Source organism: Anabas testudineus, chromosome 21 (assembly GCF_900324465.2).
Source record: "Anabas testudineus chromosome 21, fAnaTes1.2, whole genome shotgun sequence".
Classification (NCBI taxonomy): Eukaryota; Metazoa; Chordata; class Actinopteri; order Anabantiformes; family Anabantidae; genus Anabas; species Anabas testudineus.
In genome coordinates this window covers 2,707,247-2,724,156 of record NC_046629.1, presented here as the reverse complement: position 1 = coordinate 2,724,156, position 16,910 = coordinate 2,707,247, and the positions used below count along the sequence as shown (strand labels likewise).

The 16,910-nt window shown below is 39.8% G+C and overlaps 1 protein-coding gene across 2 annotated transcripts; it reads right to left on the bottom strand.

Moving 5' to 3' along the window:
- Nucleotides 1–429: 429 nt before the first annotated feature.
- On the bottom strand, nt 430–16,500 carry LOC113173043 (beta-galactoside-binding lectin-like). 2 transcript variants are annotated; one of them, XM_026376308.1, is made up of 4 exons: nt 16,363–16,500; nt 1,318–1,397; nt 1,010–1,181; nt 430–684 (listed from the first exon to the last, which is right to left on the bottom strand). In XM_026376308.1, the coding sequence occupies exons 1-4, from the start codon at nt 16,366–16,368 to the stop codon at nt 538–540; spliced, it is 405 nt and encodes a 134-aa protein (XP_026232093.1). In that variant the 5' UTR covers nt 16,369–16,500; the 3' UTR covers nt 430–537. The 2 variants fall into 2 exon arrangements, with proteins under 2 accessions (XP_026232093.1, XP_026232092.1); XM_026376307.1 differs by lacking the exon at nt 16,363–16,500 and adding an exon at nt 1,808–1,915.
- Between the last annotated feature and the right edge of the window lie 410 nt (nt 16,501–16,910).

Genomic DNA, 16,910 nt, shown 5'->3' with positions numbered 1-16,910 from the left:
AGGAACAACAAGAAATAAATGACATAAATAATGTGACAGGACTCCCAGATTTCCTGAAGTCCATCACCAGCTCCTTTGTTTTACTGATGTAGAGTTAATAATGGTTTAGTCCATTTTACTCCACACAACTGTCCACCACCCTCTGGTACTCTGTGATGTCTCCACCCTGAATACATCCTCCAACTGCAGAGTCATCAGAACTTCTGAAGCTAGTAGAACTCTGAGTAGTACTTAAAGTCTGAGGTACACATTTTGTTATCTGTTTCAGTTTTTTGTAGTCGTCTTAAAACTTTTCTGAACATTATGAAGAAAGAACTGAAGACAGAAATTGATTTTTCCCATTTGTGAATCTTGATTTTATTGGTAAATTGCTGAGCACACATTTGTGGACATCATGAGACATCAGACATGAACAAATCCTTTCCACATGTGTAAAGTTGATTGTATTAGTAAATCACTGAGTCTTCTATCACATGTATTCAGGTCAATATGTGATTATTATGTGACTTTATTTGAATTCACTGATTCCTGGGAGGTTTATTTGATCTTAAAACTTGTGATGCGAACATCATCATCAACAAAGATCATTGGGTAGATCTCTGCACCGAGGCGATTAGGGAAGTGGAAAACAGAGTTATCTGGTAAAATCACCAAGAACTCAGCAGACTTGAATTCAATGGAAATCTGTAGAGAGATAAATGAAGAATGAGTAACAAGAGACGTAATAACACAAAATCATATCATTATAAATACCTGGAAATATATCAAAAACAAATGTTTGTAGTTTTCACAGATCTGTATGAGTTAATAAATTAGTGGTAACATGATGAAGGTCAAGTTATCAGAGGTACAGTGACACACATTCTCCAACAGAGGTCACTAAAAGAAAAGAAGAAGAATGAGACGTGGATTTAAAACAGTAGACACACATGAAGGGTCAGAATAAATATGACACACACACACACACACACACACACACACACACACACACACACACACACACACACACCTCGAACTCCTTTCCTTCTTCAAAGGGAAAGCTTTGGACGCATTGCTCTTCACCCCAGGTTCCTCCCTTGCAAGAGTTGAAGACCACTTTTCTTATGTAATTCAAGTGGTTAAATCGAGGGTCGACATGCAGAGCTCTGTCTCTGTCACTTAAGCCGATATTCACATTAAACCTGAAGCACAAAGAAACAAAAACATTAATCATATTTTAAAATTATTCATTATGTTTAAAACTGATAAGATGACTCAGAGGGTTTGAAACTTTACAGAAACAGTTCAGAAATATTGTTTTACATTATCACCACTTACCGTGCAGCATTCGGTTTAGGAACTCCAGTAATAGTCAGAGTCTCTCCAACGTTAAAGGACGCGTTCTCTAGGGTCAAAACCTGTGGACAGAAGAAGACGATACAGTCAGTTGTTGTGTGATACTAACACCTGTCAGTAACTCCGTCCTCTTATGACCACAAATGTCAGATCTTTGACATATTGTATTTGCAGGTGTCAGGGAGCCAATAGTTATTTAGACATTCACCATTTTTGGAATCAAATATTTCTTATAACTGAACCTGCTTTAACTAAATCAAGTCCAGCTGCCACTGAACAACCTGGAAGACTGAGAACCTTCACAGGTATTATCACATCATGTTCCATAGGTATGAACCTGTAAATATTCTAGTCTGTCTAATGTCAGTAATACAGATACAGAGGACAGTTAGACTTTTAAAATATGACCCAACACTCATCACCTACCTGAGGAGTCAGAAATACACAGAATAAAAACTGAAATAATACTTACTCTCATGTTTGCAGATGTTGTTAATAAAAGCTGAAGAGAAATGAGAGTGAGTGTGAATGTTTGTCTGTCTCTATATATCAGTCCTGTGAAAACTAACTCAGGAAGTAACCTGCCTCTGGACCAATGACAGTCAACAAGTTTCAGAACTCCCTCAATAGGAAAGACGATGAACTTATTTTTTTAGGTAAATCTGTGTATTTGAATGTCAGATTCCTGTTAATTCTACTTAAAGAAGGAAGTCCAGTTGTCAAGACTCAACTTCCAGAGAAATTTCACCAACATGTTCCTGTTAATTCCACCTCCTGTACACACACACACACACACACACACACACACACACACACACAGTTTTGTAGATAATTAATTACTGATGTGCAACAAGTAAGAACTACATAAACCTCAAACATCTCTTTGAGTTCTCATATTACCACATTGTTTACTCTCTGTGTCTCATGGGAACCTGTACAATCGAGTTTCCAACTATAAACTGGGGGTAAACACTATAGAAAAATAAGGTTACCTGTGTGGCTCCTTATCAGTATTAATCAGAACGGCAAAGAGGCAAAAAGGCTTTTTGTTCAGGAGATCACAGAACAAACTTTGGACAACAGACTTGGACTTCAGAAAAATTAGAAATATTCTGAAAACACAAAATGGCTCAGAGATGATCTGTCTGAGGAGATTCAGGTCCTTCAACGTCTGCAGCACCAGCTGATGATGTTCTATGAGTCTGTGGTTCCAGTGTCATCTTCTATGCTGTGGTCTGCTGGGGCAGCAACATGAAGGTGTCAGACACTAACAGACTAAACAAACTGATCAGGAGGAGCTGGTTCGATTTCTGGGAGATTTACTTGATCTTAACGTGTGAGATGTGAACATGGAACTCAGTAGCGTTGAATCTAATGGTCAGAGAGAGAAAAATAAACAACAAGTAATGTGGAGGAAATTTTAATTTGTGCTGATCCTCGTTCAAAAAATGATGAGGGAAAGTCTGTTTGTTTCTGTCGTTCTTTATTCGTTGTACACATAATGTGGCGCAAGACAACTCTGAACCTCTTAACCTCTGTGTCCACACACTTCTTTCTATGTGTGCTGAAGCATGTAAACAGACATCCAATCACATTTCCTCATTTCACTCTTACTCATGCATCGTTGCAGAAAGAGGAAAGTTGCTTTCACATTATATCAACCAGATGTGGTCAGTGATACAGCTGACAAACAGTCTTTGTACACAGAGCATCCTGAGTTTTCTGCACATCCAGTTTCATATATAAAAGAAACATTTCTTCACTTTGGGGTCAAACATTAAAAGGTCACAATATAACATTTCTTCTATAGTAACAAGAGACATAATATCACAAACTCATATCATGATAAATACCTGGAAACAAATTCACATAGTTTCACAGATCTAAAAGAGTTAATAAATTACAAACAGGTTCAAGCTGCGACAGACCTCAGAATTCATCTAACAAGGTTTTATTAAAGAAATAAGTTGATGACATAGAAAAGTAAGGAATAATAGTTTTGTTACTAGAATTTAACAAATGTTAAATGACCTACTGTACTGTGTAAAAGTCTTAGGCACCATTTGCTTTGTTCTTTTATGAACGATGACCAGTGTTTATTTCTCTCTTTGTTTTTAACTTAGAAATACAAAAAGTGGTTTCTTGGCTTCTCTCCTTCCACAAATAAATATTTCTGGTCCGGCTTCTTCAGGCTGCAGAAGCAAATTGGCATCCACATGAAGCCGCCAGATGCTGAACCTGGTCCTTGCTGAACTTCTGATCTCTCATAGAGGAAACTTCTCATCACATCTTCCACTTCTGTTTTTGTCCTTGACCTCTCCAGATTCCTTTACAGGAATCTATAAATGTAATATTTAATGTTTGTCATTAGCTGTATTCTAATCAAGTGAGTACGATATAAATAGTTTTATACTTATAATAGCACTGCTAAACCAAATAAAAAATTAATGGTGCCTAAGACCTTTGCACAGTACTGTAGGTTAAAATTAGTGACCTAATGTTGAAAAGGTCAATAATAGACAAATAATCATGTTTCAGTCCCATCAGAACAGCACTGTTAGATTTTGAAATTATACATTTAGTCATTAGGCAGACGCTTTTATCCAAAGCGACTTACAAGGGTGGGCAGAGGAAGTGTAAGGAGTTATTGCCAAAGGACCCCTACTGGAGGTAGGACACAGCTGGGATTCAAACCCCAGTCTCCCGCATGGAAGGCAGTGATCTCACCACTAAACTAACCAGCCGCTGAAATAGAGGAACATATCTAAATACAGCAGTTTAACACTGTAGTAAAAAAGATGTTTTCTCCCACAGGCTCATTGGAGAATTCATGGGATATTAACATATCAACAGGAAGTTATATGAGAGGAAGATTTGACTCAGATGAGTTAGGACAGCTGGTTAGTGTAGTGATAACATCACTGCCTCCCATGTGGGAGACGGGGGTTTAAATCCCAGCTGTAGCCTTCCTTCAGTAGGGGTCCTTAGGCAAGACCTCCTCAAATGTAAATGTAGGACATTTTCCTTTTTTCTGATGTATAAACAAAAATGGAACTACGACACAATTGTGAAAAACATTTTTGATCTTTTACATCCACCTAATTCCAAACCACAACACTGAAATAAAACATTAATCCTCCAGATGAAATGCTGATTTTACAAATCTGTCTGTTGTCCCACAATTCACCTCAGTAGATGACTCAGTGAACTATTACACTAACGGCCTCCAGGAACCCAAACTTGCAGCAATCACAAAGAGGAGCAGTGCAATAGTTTTATTCCCCATTTCACAACCAAAGTAGAACCTATTCACTTCTCACTTTCTGTTTCCAGTCCATCACCTCTAGACCTGCTCACATCAAAACCTGAACGCTGGACAGGTACAGGAAGAGACAGAGCTGTCTGTCACTGAGCGATGAACCTCAGTCAGAGCTCTTTATAGAAACAATACATGGTTTTACACAACACGACAGAGCTGAGATACATTCAGTGACTTGAACTTGACCTTGGCTGTCTAAGTGGTGTCCCGCTAACAACGTGGGCTACATAGACAATTGGAAAACGTTTTGGAGAAAACCTGGGCTGATTAGAAGAGACGGCATCCATCCCACTTTAGATGGAGCGTCTGAACTCTCTAGGAATATGACAGAGTTTATTAGACGACCTAAACCCTGACATGTCAGAGTGGAGCCCAGGACGCAGAGACGCAGTCTTACACACCTCTCTGCAGCTTCCTTACAGCCGTCACCCCCCAAAACTACCATAACCTTATAGAGACAGTGTCTGCTCCCCGAGTACCTAAATTATTTATATCTAAAACTAACACAAGAGGAGTGATTCATAAAAACCTAATAAAAATAAAGACGACTCCTCTCTTAGAACAAAATAACAAGAAAATAATCAAATGTGGAATTTTAAATATCAGATCTCTCTCGTCTAAATCCCTGTTAGTAAATGATTTGATAATTGACCATCAAATAGACTTATTCTGTCTGACTGAAACCTGCAGCAGGATGAATATGTCTCTCTGAATGAGTCAACCCCCTCAAGTCATGTTAATTATCATGTTCCTAGAAACACAGGTCGGGGTGGAGGAGTAGCAGCAATCTTCCACTCAAGTTTGTTAATCAATTCCAGACCTAAACATAGTTTGAATTCATTTGAGAGCCTCACTCTTAGCCTCTCTGATCCAAACTGTAAAAATCAAAAACCAGTCCTGTTTGTTATTGTGTACCGTCCTCCTGTCCCTTACTCTGAGTTTTTAACTGAATTCTCAGAATTTGATTTAGTTCTTAGTGCAGATAAAGTCATTATAGTGGGTGACTTCAATATCCATGTAGATGTTGATGATAACTGCCTCAACACTGACTTTAATTCACTATTAGACTCTAAATGTAAATAAACCCACTCACTGTTTTAATCACACCCTTGATCTTATTCTGACATACGGTGTGGAAGTTGATCAGTTAATAGTTTTTCCCCAAAACCCTCTTTTATCTGACCATTTCTTAATTACATTTGAATTTACAGTACCAGACTTTACTAAACCTACAGATAAGATTCTCTACAGTAGATGTTTATGTGAAAATGCTGTTGACAAATTTAAGGAACTGATTCCATCTTTTATTTCAGAGCCATGTACCAACACAGAGGAAGGCAGTTATTTCAACGTTACTCCAGCACAAGTGGACTATCTTGTTAATAGTACTGGTGCTTCACTTGGAACAATACTTGATACTGTTGCTCCTCTGAAAAAGAAGCTAGTGAGTCAGAGGAAGTTAGTTCCATGGTACAATTCACAAATCCGTAGCTTAAAGCAGAAATCACGTAAGTTGGAAAGGAGGTGGCGTTCCACCAATTTAGATCAATATTGCCTAGCCTGGAAAGATAGTTTAATAATATATAAAAAAGTCCTCCGTAAAGCTAGAACTTCATATTACTCCTCATTAATAGAGGCAAATAAGAACAACCCCAGATTTCTTTTCAGCACTGTAGCCAGGCTGACAAAGAGTCATAGCTCTGTTGAGCCTAGTATTCCCTCAACTCTCAGCAGCAATGACTTCATGAATTTCTTTACAAATAAAATCATAACTATTAGAGAAAAAATTGATCAGATCGTCCCTGCATACAGCATGGATTGTACAACAACTCTAGATCCACGCTCGTACTTAGACTGCTTCCTCCCCGTAGATCATTCTGAATTAATTTCAGTAATTAATTCCTCTAAACCATCAATATGTCTCTTAGATCCCATCCCGACTAGACTCCTCAAAGATGTCTTACCTTTGATCAGCACATCCATATTAGATCAGATCAATCTGTCTTCACAAATAGGCTACGTACCACAGGCTTTTAAGGTTGCTGTAGTCAAGCCCCTACTCAAAAAGCCTACTCTGGACTCAGGGGTCTTAGCGAATTATAGACCAATATCCAATCTGCCCTTTATCTCTAAAATCCTTGAAAAGATAGTTTCTAAGCAATTGTATGACCACCTGCGTAGCAATAACTTGTATGAAGATTTCCAGTCAGGATTTAGAGTACATCATAGTACAGAAACAGCACTGGTAAAGGTCACTAATGATCTTCTATTGACATCAGACAATGGACCACTCTCTATACTCGTCATGTTAGATCTTAGTGCTGCATTCGACACTATAGATCACAACATTTTATTACACAGACTGGAACATGTCATTGGGATCAAAGGAACAGCACTAGAGTGGTTTAAATCATATCTATCAGATAGATTTCAGTTTGTACTTGTTAATGATGAATCTTCCATGCACAGCAAAGTTAGCTATGGAGTTCCACAGGGATCTGTGCTTGGACCGATTCTTTTCACTTTATATATGTCCCCCTTTGGCAATATTATTAGGAAACACTCTATAAATTTCCATTGTTATGCAGATGATACCCAACTATACTTATATATGAAACCAGGAGAAACTAATCAATTAATCAAACTTCAAGCTGCTTAAAAGACAAAAAGACCTGGATGTCCTCCAATTTCCTTCTCCTAAATCCAGACAAGACAGAGGTTATACTGTTTGGGCCTAAAAATCTCAGAGACACTATGTCTAATCACGTTCTCACCATTGATGATTTAGTTCTGGCCTCAAGTAATACTGTAAGAAACCTCTGAGTTATCTTTGATCAGGATATCTCCTTCACTTCATACATCAAAGAAATCTCTAGAACTGCCTTTTTTTCACCTAAGAAACATTGCTAAAATTAGGAGCATCCTGTCCCAAAGTGATGCTGAAAAACTAGTCCATGCATTTGTTACTTCCAGACTGGACTATTGTAATTCCTTATTAATAGGATGTCCCAGTAACTCATTAAAGAGCCTCCAGTTAATCCAAAATGCTGTAACAAGAGTTCTGACTGGACTTAGAGAGAGAGATCATATTTCTCCAACGTTAGCTTCTCTCCATTGGCTCCCTGTAAAATCCAGAATTGAATTTTAAATTCTTCTCCTAACTTATAAATCCCTTAATAATCAGGCTCCATCTTATCTTAAAGACCTCATAGTTCCATATCTTCCAAGCTGAACTCTCCGTTCTCAGACTGCAGGTTTACTTGTGGTTCCTAGAGTTTCCAAATGTAGAATGGGAGGCAGAGCCTTTAGCTACCAAGCCCCTCTCCTGTGGAACCAGCTCCCAGTTCAGGTTCGGGAGGCAGACACCCTCTCTACATTTAAGACTAGACTTAAAACTTTCCTTTTTTATAAAGCTTATAGTTAGAGATGGATCAGGTGACTCTGAACCATCTCTTAGTTATGCTGATATAGCTTAATCTGCTGGGGGACCTCTACTGATAAACTGAGCTCCTCTCCTCTCTCCTCTCTCCTGTATCAATGCAAATGCCACCATTTCATGTCATTAACTTTGTGTCTTCTCTCTCCTCTAGTTGTGTTTCCCCCCCCTGTCTCCCTCTCTCTGTACTTTTCTCCAGGTTTCCTCGGCCTGGAGCTGTACATCTCCAGAATCCAGTTGACCTGCCCAATGTTCTTGCTGCTTATTGTTGTTTTTGTTGCCTGATGTTCTTTTCTCTCTTCTCTTTCCACTCACCCCAACCGGTCGAGGCAGATGGCCGCCCACTATGAGCCTGGTTCTGCTGGAGGTTTCTTCCTCTAAAGGGAGTTTTTCCTCTCCACTGTTGCCTAAAGCTTGCTCAAATGGGATTGTTGGGTTTTCTCTATAATTTTTTGTATAAATATTTTCTGTAAGGTCTTAAACCTTACACTGTAAAGTGCCTTGAGATAATTTCTGTTGTAAATTGGCACTATACAAATAAAATTGAATTGAATCAGTTCACATCAATGTTCTCTTTTTGTTTTCCAAATTGTTTCTGTTCTATGTCACAACCAGCTCAAATGTTCGAGGCAGAATCAAATTTATTTACAAAATAAAAATAAAAATATGAGATGTGGTGTTCTGTAGGGTCAGTGGTGTGAAACCCCCCAAAAATATAAATCAAACACAGATTTTAATGAGAAGCTCATAAGATTTTACACAGATTTTAATAGTAGCTGGAAGCAACATCTGGAATCTTGATTTTACTGTTAAATTGCTGAGCACACATTTGTGGACATCATGAGACATCAGACATGTACAAATCCTTTCCACTTGTGTAAAGTTGATTGTATTAGTAAATCACTGAGTCTTCTATCACATGTATTCAGGTCAATATGTGATTATTATGTGACTTAATTTGAATTCACTGATTCCTGGGAGGTTTACTTGATCTTAAAACTTGTGATGTTTAGATCATACTGTAACTCTAGATGGCCTTTCTGTAACATCTAGTGCAACAGTCAAAGACCTTGGTGTGATTCTAGATTCCAGTCTTTCATTTGAAGCTCATGTAGATAATGTCACCAGGACAGCTTTCTTTCACCTCAGAAATATTGCCAAGATAAGGAATATTTTGTCACTAAATGATGCAGAAAAATTAGTCCATGCTTTCATCACCTCTAGGTTGGACTACTGTAATGCCTTACTGTCTGGCTGTTCAACCAGGTGCATAAACAAGCTTCAGTTAGTTCAGAATGCAGCAGCGAGAGTCCTCACTAGAACCAGAAGATATGAGCACATCACCCCTATCTTATCTACACTTCATTGGCTCACTGTGAAATTTCGCATTGATTTTAAAATACTACTTTTAACATTTAAAGCATTAAATGGTCTCTCGCCGCAGTATCTAAGTGAACTGCTAGTGTCTTATTATCCACTACGCCTACTTCAATCAAAGGATGCAGGCTGCCTGTCAGTACCTCGTATCCTAAAAACTACAGCTGGGGGCAGAGCTTTTTCTTACAAAGCCCCAAAGTTATGGAATAGCCTTCCAAATAGGGTTCGGGACTCAGACACAGTCTCAATCTAGCCACAGGGGTTGCAAGCCAGTGACTTCTGTGCCAGTCCCAAGCCCGGATAAATAGAGAGGGTTGCGTCAGGAAGGGCATCCGGCGTAAAAATTGCCAAAAACAATCATGCGAATCGTCCATAAGACTTTTATACCGGATCGGTCGAGAATAGGGACTCTTAACTTTGGTACAATGACAGGGAAAGGCAGAGAGCTGGCAGACATGATGGAGAGAAGGAATGGAGATGTTCTGTGTGTGCAGGAGACGAGGTGGAAGGGCAGTAGTGTTGGAGGAGGATACAAACTGTTCTACTATGGTGTTGATAGGAAGAGAAACGGGGTAGGAGTGATCCTGAAGGGCGAGTTTGTGAACAATGTTCTAGAGATGAAAAGAGTCTCAGACAGGGTGATGAGCATAAAGCTAGAAATTGAAGGGGTGATGGTGAATGTAGTCAGTGGGTATGCTCCACAGGTTGGCTGTGAGTTAGAAGAGAAGGAGAGATTCTGGAGTGAGTTTGATGAGGTCATAGAGAGTATCCCCAGAGGAGAGAGAGTTGTTGGAGCAGACTTCAATGGACATGTCAGTGAGGGCAACAGAGGTGATGAGAAGGTGATGGGCAGGTTTGGTGTAAAGGAAAGGAATCTGGAAGGACAGATGGTGGTGGACTTTGCTAAGAGGATGGAAATGGCTGTAGTCAACACTTACTTCCAGAAGCGAGAGGAACATAGAGTGACATACAGAAGTGGAGGTAGGAGTACACAGGTGGACTACATCCTATGTAGACAAGGTCATTTGAGAGAGGTTATTGACTGCGAAGTGGTGGTAGGAGAGAGTGTAGCCAGACAGCACCGCATGGTGGTGTGTAAGATGACTCTGGAGGTCAGGAAGAAGAAGAGAGGGAAGACAGAGAAGAAGACCAAGTGGTGGAAGCTAAAGAATGAAGAAACTTGTGAGGAATTCAGACAGAAGTTGAGACAGGTTCTGGGTGGTCAGGATGAGTTTCCAGATGACTGGGAAACTACAGCAGAGGTTATCAGGGAAACAGGTAGGAAGGTGCTAGGTGTGTCATCTGGATAGAGGAAAGAAGGTAAAGACACTTGGTGGTGGAATGAGGAAGTACAGGAATGCATCCAGAGGAAGAAGTTAGCTAAAAGGAAGTGGGATGTAGAAAGGACTGAGGAAAGTAGACAGGAGTACAAGGAAGTGCAGCGTAGAGTGAAGAGGGAGGTGGCAAAGGCCAAACAGAAAGCTTACGATGAGCTGTATGACAGGTTAGACACAAAGGAAGGAGAGAAGGACTTGTACAGGCTAGCCAGACAGAGAGATAGAGATGGGAAGGATGTGCAACAGGTAAGGGTGATTAAGGACAGAGATGGAAAGGTGCTAACAACCCAGGAGAGTGTGCAGAAAAGATGGAAGGAGTATTTTGAGGAGCTGATGAACGAGGAAAATGACAGGGAAAGAAGGGAGGAAGATGTGGATGTTGTGGAGCAGGAAGTAGAAGAGATTGGAAAGGATGAGGTGAGGAAGGCTCTGAAAAGGATGAAGAGTGGAAAGGCTATTGGTCCTGATGACGTACCTGTGGAAGTGTGGAAGTGCTTAGGAGAGACAGCAGTGGAGTTTCTAACGAGTTTGTTTAATAGGATTCTAGAGAGTGAGAAGATGCCTGAGGAATGGAGGAGAAGTGTTCTGGTTCCGATCTTTAAGAACAAGGGTGACACGCAGAACTGCAGCAACTATAGAGGAATAAAGTTGATGAGCCACACAATGAAGCTGTGGGAAAGAGTAGTGGAAGCCAGGCTTAGGAAGAAGGTGGAGATTTGTGAGCAGCAGTATGGTTTCATGCCCCGTAAGAGCACCACTGATGCTGTTTTTGCTTTGAGAATGTTGATGGAAAAGTACAGAGATGGTCAGAAGGAGCTGCATTGTGTCTTTGTAGATTTAGAGAAGGTGTATGACAGGGTGCCGAGGGAGGAGCTGTGGTACTGTATGACGTTGTCTGGAGTGGCAGAGAAGTACGTCAGACTAGTTCAGGACATGTATGAGAGAAGTATGACGGTGGTGAGATGTGCTGTAGGTCAGACAGAGGAGTTCAAGGTGGAGGTGGGACTACACCAAGGATCAGCTTTGAGTCCCTTCTTGTTTGCTATGTTGATGGACAGGCTGACAGATGAGGTCAGACAGGAATCTCCTTGGACAATGATGTTTGCGGATGACATTGTGATTTGCAGTGAGAGTAGAGAGCAGGTGGAGGAACAGCTGGAAAGGTGGAGGTTTGCTCTGGAAAGAAGAGGCATGAAGGTCAGTCATAGTAAGACAGAATACATGTGTCTGAACGAGAGGGATCAAGGTAGAAGCGTTAGGTTACAGGGGGCTGAGGTGAAGAAGGTGCAGGAGTTTAAGTACTTGGGTTCAACAGTTCAGTGTGATGGAGAGTGTGGAAAAGAGGTGAAGAGGCGAGTGCAGGCAGGTTGGAGCGGGTGGAGGAAAGTGTCAGGAGTGTTGTGTGACAGAAGAGTGTCAGCAAGACTCAAAGGAAAGGTGTACAAGACAGTGGTGAGACCAGCTCTGCTCTATGGGTTAGAGACGGTAGCAGTGAGACAGAGACAAGAGGCTGAGATGGAGGTAGCAGAGATGAAGATGTTGAGGTTCTTCTTAGGAGTGACCAGGTTAGACAGAATAAGGAACGAGTACATCAGAGGGACGGCTCACGTTGTCTGTGTTAGCAAAGTCAGAGAGGCCAGACTGAGATGGTTTGGACATGTTCAGAGGAGGGATAGTGAGTATATTGGTAGAAGGATGTTAGAGATGGAGCTGCCAGGCAGGAGGGCAAGAGGACGACCAAAGAGGAGATATATGGATGTTATAACAGAGGACATGAGGTTGGCTAGTGTTAGGGTAGAAGATGTTCATGATAGAGTGAGGTGGAACAGGATGATTCACTGTGGCGACCCCTGATGGGAAAAGCCATGGGAAAAAGATATTTCCAGATATTTATAACATGATTTTTTATTTTCTTAATTTTATTAATTTTATACTTTGACCTTTTAATGTTTAACCCCAAGGTGAAGACATGTTTGTTTTATTTATGAAACTGGCTGTGCAGAAAACTCTGGTTGATATGATGTACAATCGACTTTCCTCTTTCTGCAAAGATGCATGAGAAAGTGCAAAATTAGGAAATTTGATTGGTTTAAAGTTTGTTCAGATGCTTCAGCACGATTAGAAAAGAACTGTGTGGACACAGGTTCAGAGTTGTCTTCCACCACAATATGTGTACAACAAATGAAGAACAACAAAGACAAGCAGACTTTCACAAACTGTCCTGTGATTTTAAATTTAGAATACATGTGATTTACTGATGTGAAAAAACAATTATCTGTCTTCAGTTCTTTTACTCTTTTGTTCACATATTCACTCACTTTGCTTTGAGCCTTTTGTATTTTCAAAATATTTCTTATTTTCTAAAGTCCAAACAAACTAGTCTGTTGTCCAAAGTTTGTTCTGTGATCTCCTGAACAAAAAGTCTTTTTTCCTCTTTGCTGTTCTCATCAACACTGAGCCACACAGGTAATTATTTCTCTATAGTGTTTAAGTTTAGAGTCGGAAACTCGATTGTACAGGTTCCCATGAGACACAGAGAGTAAACAATGTGGTAATATGAGAACTCAAAGAGATATTTGAGCTTTATGTAGTTGTTACTTGTTACATGTTGGTCATTAATTAACTATTAAACTGGATGTGTGTGTGTGTGTGTGTGTGTGTGTGTGTGTGTGTGTGTGTGTGTGTGTGTGTGTGTGTGTGTGTGTGTGTGTGTTTGTGCAGGAACATGTTCTATGCACTTCTACAGGAGAATTTATAGGCTATTAACAGAAAGCTGTATGAGAGGTCAGGTACTTGTACTTTACTTAATCATCATGTTCCTAGAAGCAGAACAGGTCGGGGTGGAGGAGTAGCAGAAATCTTCTACTCAGACTTATTAATCAACTCCAGACCTAAACATAGTTTGAATTCATTTGAGAGCCTCACTCTTAGCCTCTCTGAATCAGTCCTGTTTGTTATTGTGTACCGTCCTCCTTTAGTTTTTAACTGAATTCTCAAAGTTTCTATCTGATTTAGTTCTTAGTGCAGATAAAGTCATTATAGTGGGTGACTTTAATATCCATGTAGATGTTGATGATAACTGCCTCAACACTGACTTTAATTCACTATTAGACTATTCTTCTATATCCTTTCCAGCTTACGTGATTTCTGCTTTAACCTACAGATTTGTGAATTGTACCATGGAGCTAACTTCCTCTGAGTCACTCGTTTCTTTTTCAGAGGAGCGACAGTATCAAGTATTGTTCCGAGTGAGACTGCACTACATTTTAAAATGGCTCATTATGTTTAAAATGGATCCTTCATAGCCTCAAATTACTGAGGAAATCTTTCTGTCTTTATGTCTGTGTTGTAGGTATGTAACCAATGTTCCTCGTGTTCAAACCAGTTGGTGCATTTTACAGGAGAAATGAAGCAAGTAGAGATACAGAGAAACTATAAGGAGTTAAACAAGAACAGGTACATTAGTTGGAATCTATTCATCTGTCTGAAGTACACTATTTGTACTCAGATAAACCTCCTCCCCCTGTATAGAGAGACAGGTGACAGGACTCCATCACCAGCTCCTTTGTTTTACTGATCTTAAGTAAAACACTAGATCCACAGTAGTTGTCTTAAAACCCCCTTCAATGTTGCAGCTCTGTGATCCACAGAGAGTAAATGTTTAAACAACAGACTTAAAGAACTGAAGACAGAAAATAGTTTTTTCACATCAGTAAATCTTGATTTTATTGGTACATTCTTTAACCCACTTCTGTGGACATCATGAGACATCAGACATGCAAATCACTAAGTTCTCTATCACATGTATTCTAAATTTAAAAGCACAGGTCAATTTGTGATTATACTGTGACTTTTTATTCACTGATTCCTGGGAGGTTTACTTGATCTTGATGTATGAGATGTGAACATGGAACTCAGTAAAGTTGAATGTAATGGCATCTGTACAGAGAGATAAGAGAAGAATAAATAACAAGAGACGTAATACCACAAAATCATATCATTATAAATACCTGGAAATATATCAAAAACAAATGTATGTAGTTTTCACAGATCTGTATGAGTTAATAAATTAGTGGTAACATGATGAAGGTCAAGTTATCAGAGGTACAGTGACACACATTCTCCAACAGAGGTCACTAAAGAAAAGAAGAAGAATGAGACGTGGATTTAAAACAGTAGACACACATGAAGGGTCAGAATAAATATGACATTTACATTTACATTTTTACATTTAGTCATTTAGCAGACGCTTTTATCCAAAGCGACTTACAAGTGAGGAACAAGGCAAGCAAACAAAATCTAAGTCAAGGAGAAACAACATCAAAGCAAAGTGCTATCAAAAAAGTGTTTCTGTTTCAAGAGATGTTAGAAAGAAAGGGTAGAATTTTTTCTTTTTTCTTTTTTTTTTTTAAGTGCAATGGAAGATGCGGAAGAGTTCTGTTTTCAGCAGGTTTTTAAAGATTGCAAGTGAGGTGGCTGAGCGTGCAGAGATAGGCAGCTCATTCCACCATCGTGGGATCACTGAGCTAAACAGTTTTCCTTGGTGTCGACTGTGTGGTGCTGGTACCACAAGACGACGTTCCCTGGTTGAGCGCAGTGGACGGGAGGGGATGTAGACCTGAACGATTGAATTGAGATAAGATGGAGCTGTGGAGTTGACCACTCTGTAGGCAAGAGACAGAGCTTTGAACCTGATCCTTGCAGCCACAGGAAGCCAGTGCAAAGATCTGAAGAGCGGTGTGACATGAGACCTTTTAGGTTGATTGAAAATGAGGCGTGCTGCTGCATTTTGGATCATCTGGAGGGGTTTGGTCGTGGATGCTGGTAAACACACACACACACACACACACACACACACACACACACACACACACACACACACACACACCTCGAACTCCTTTCCTTCTTCAAAGGGAAAGCTTTGTCCGTAGCTCCATTTACCCCAGGTTCCTCCCTGGCAAGAGTTGAAGACCACTTTTCTTATGTCATCACAGTGGTTAAATCGAGGGTCGACATGCAGAGCTATGTCTCTGTCACTGGAGCCGATATTCACATTAAACCTGAAGCACAAAGAAATAAAAACATTCATTATATTTTTAAATTATTCATTATGTTTAAAACTGATAAGATGACTCAGAGGGTTTGAAACTTTACAGAAACAGTTCAGAAATATTGTTTTACATTATCACATCTTACCGTGCAGCATTCGATTTAGGAACTCCAGTAACAGTCAGAGTCTCTCCAACGTTAAAGGACGCGTTCTCTAGGGTCAAAACCTGTGGACAGAAGAAGACGATACAGTCAGTTGTTGTGTGATACTAACACCTGTCAGTAACTCCGTCCTCTTATGACCACAAATGTCAGATCTTTGACATATTGTATTTGCAGGTGTCAGGGAGCCAATAATTATTTAGACATTCACCTGTAAATATTCTAGTCTGTCTAATGTCAGTAATACAGATACAGAGGACAGTTACACTTTTAAAATATGACCCAACACTCATCACCTACCTGAGGAGTCAGAAAATACACAGAATAAAAAATGAAATAATACTTACTCTCATCTTTGCAGATGTCGTTAATAAAAGCTGAAGAGAAATGAGAGTGAGTGTGAATGTTTGTCTGTCTCTTTATATCAGTCCTGTGGAAACTAACTCAGGGAGTAACCTGCCTCTGGACCAATGACAGTCAACAAGTCTCAGCACTTCCTAAACAGGAAAGGTGGTGAAGATGATGGATTGAATTTATCAGGTACATCTGTGAATATTTGAATGTCAGATTACTGTTAATTCTACGTCCAGTTGCTGAGACTCAATTTCCAGAGAACTTTTACCAACATGTTCCTGTTAATTCCACCTCCTGCGCTCACACACATCCAGTTTTGAAGATAATTAATTACTGACATGCAACAAATAACAACTACATGAAGCTCAAATGTCTTATTGAGTTCTCATATTACCACATTGTTTACTCCCTGTGTCTCATGGGAACCTGTACAATCGAGTTTCTGACTGTAAACTTTGGGGTAAACACTATAGAAAAATAAGGTTACCTGTGTGGCTCCTTATCAGTATTGATCAGAACGGCAAAGAGGCAAATAGACTTT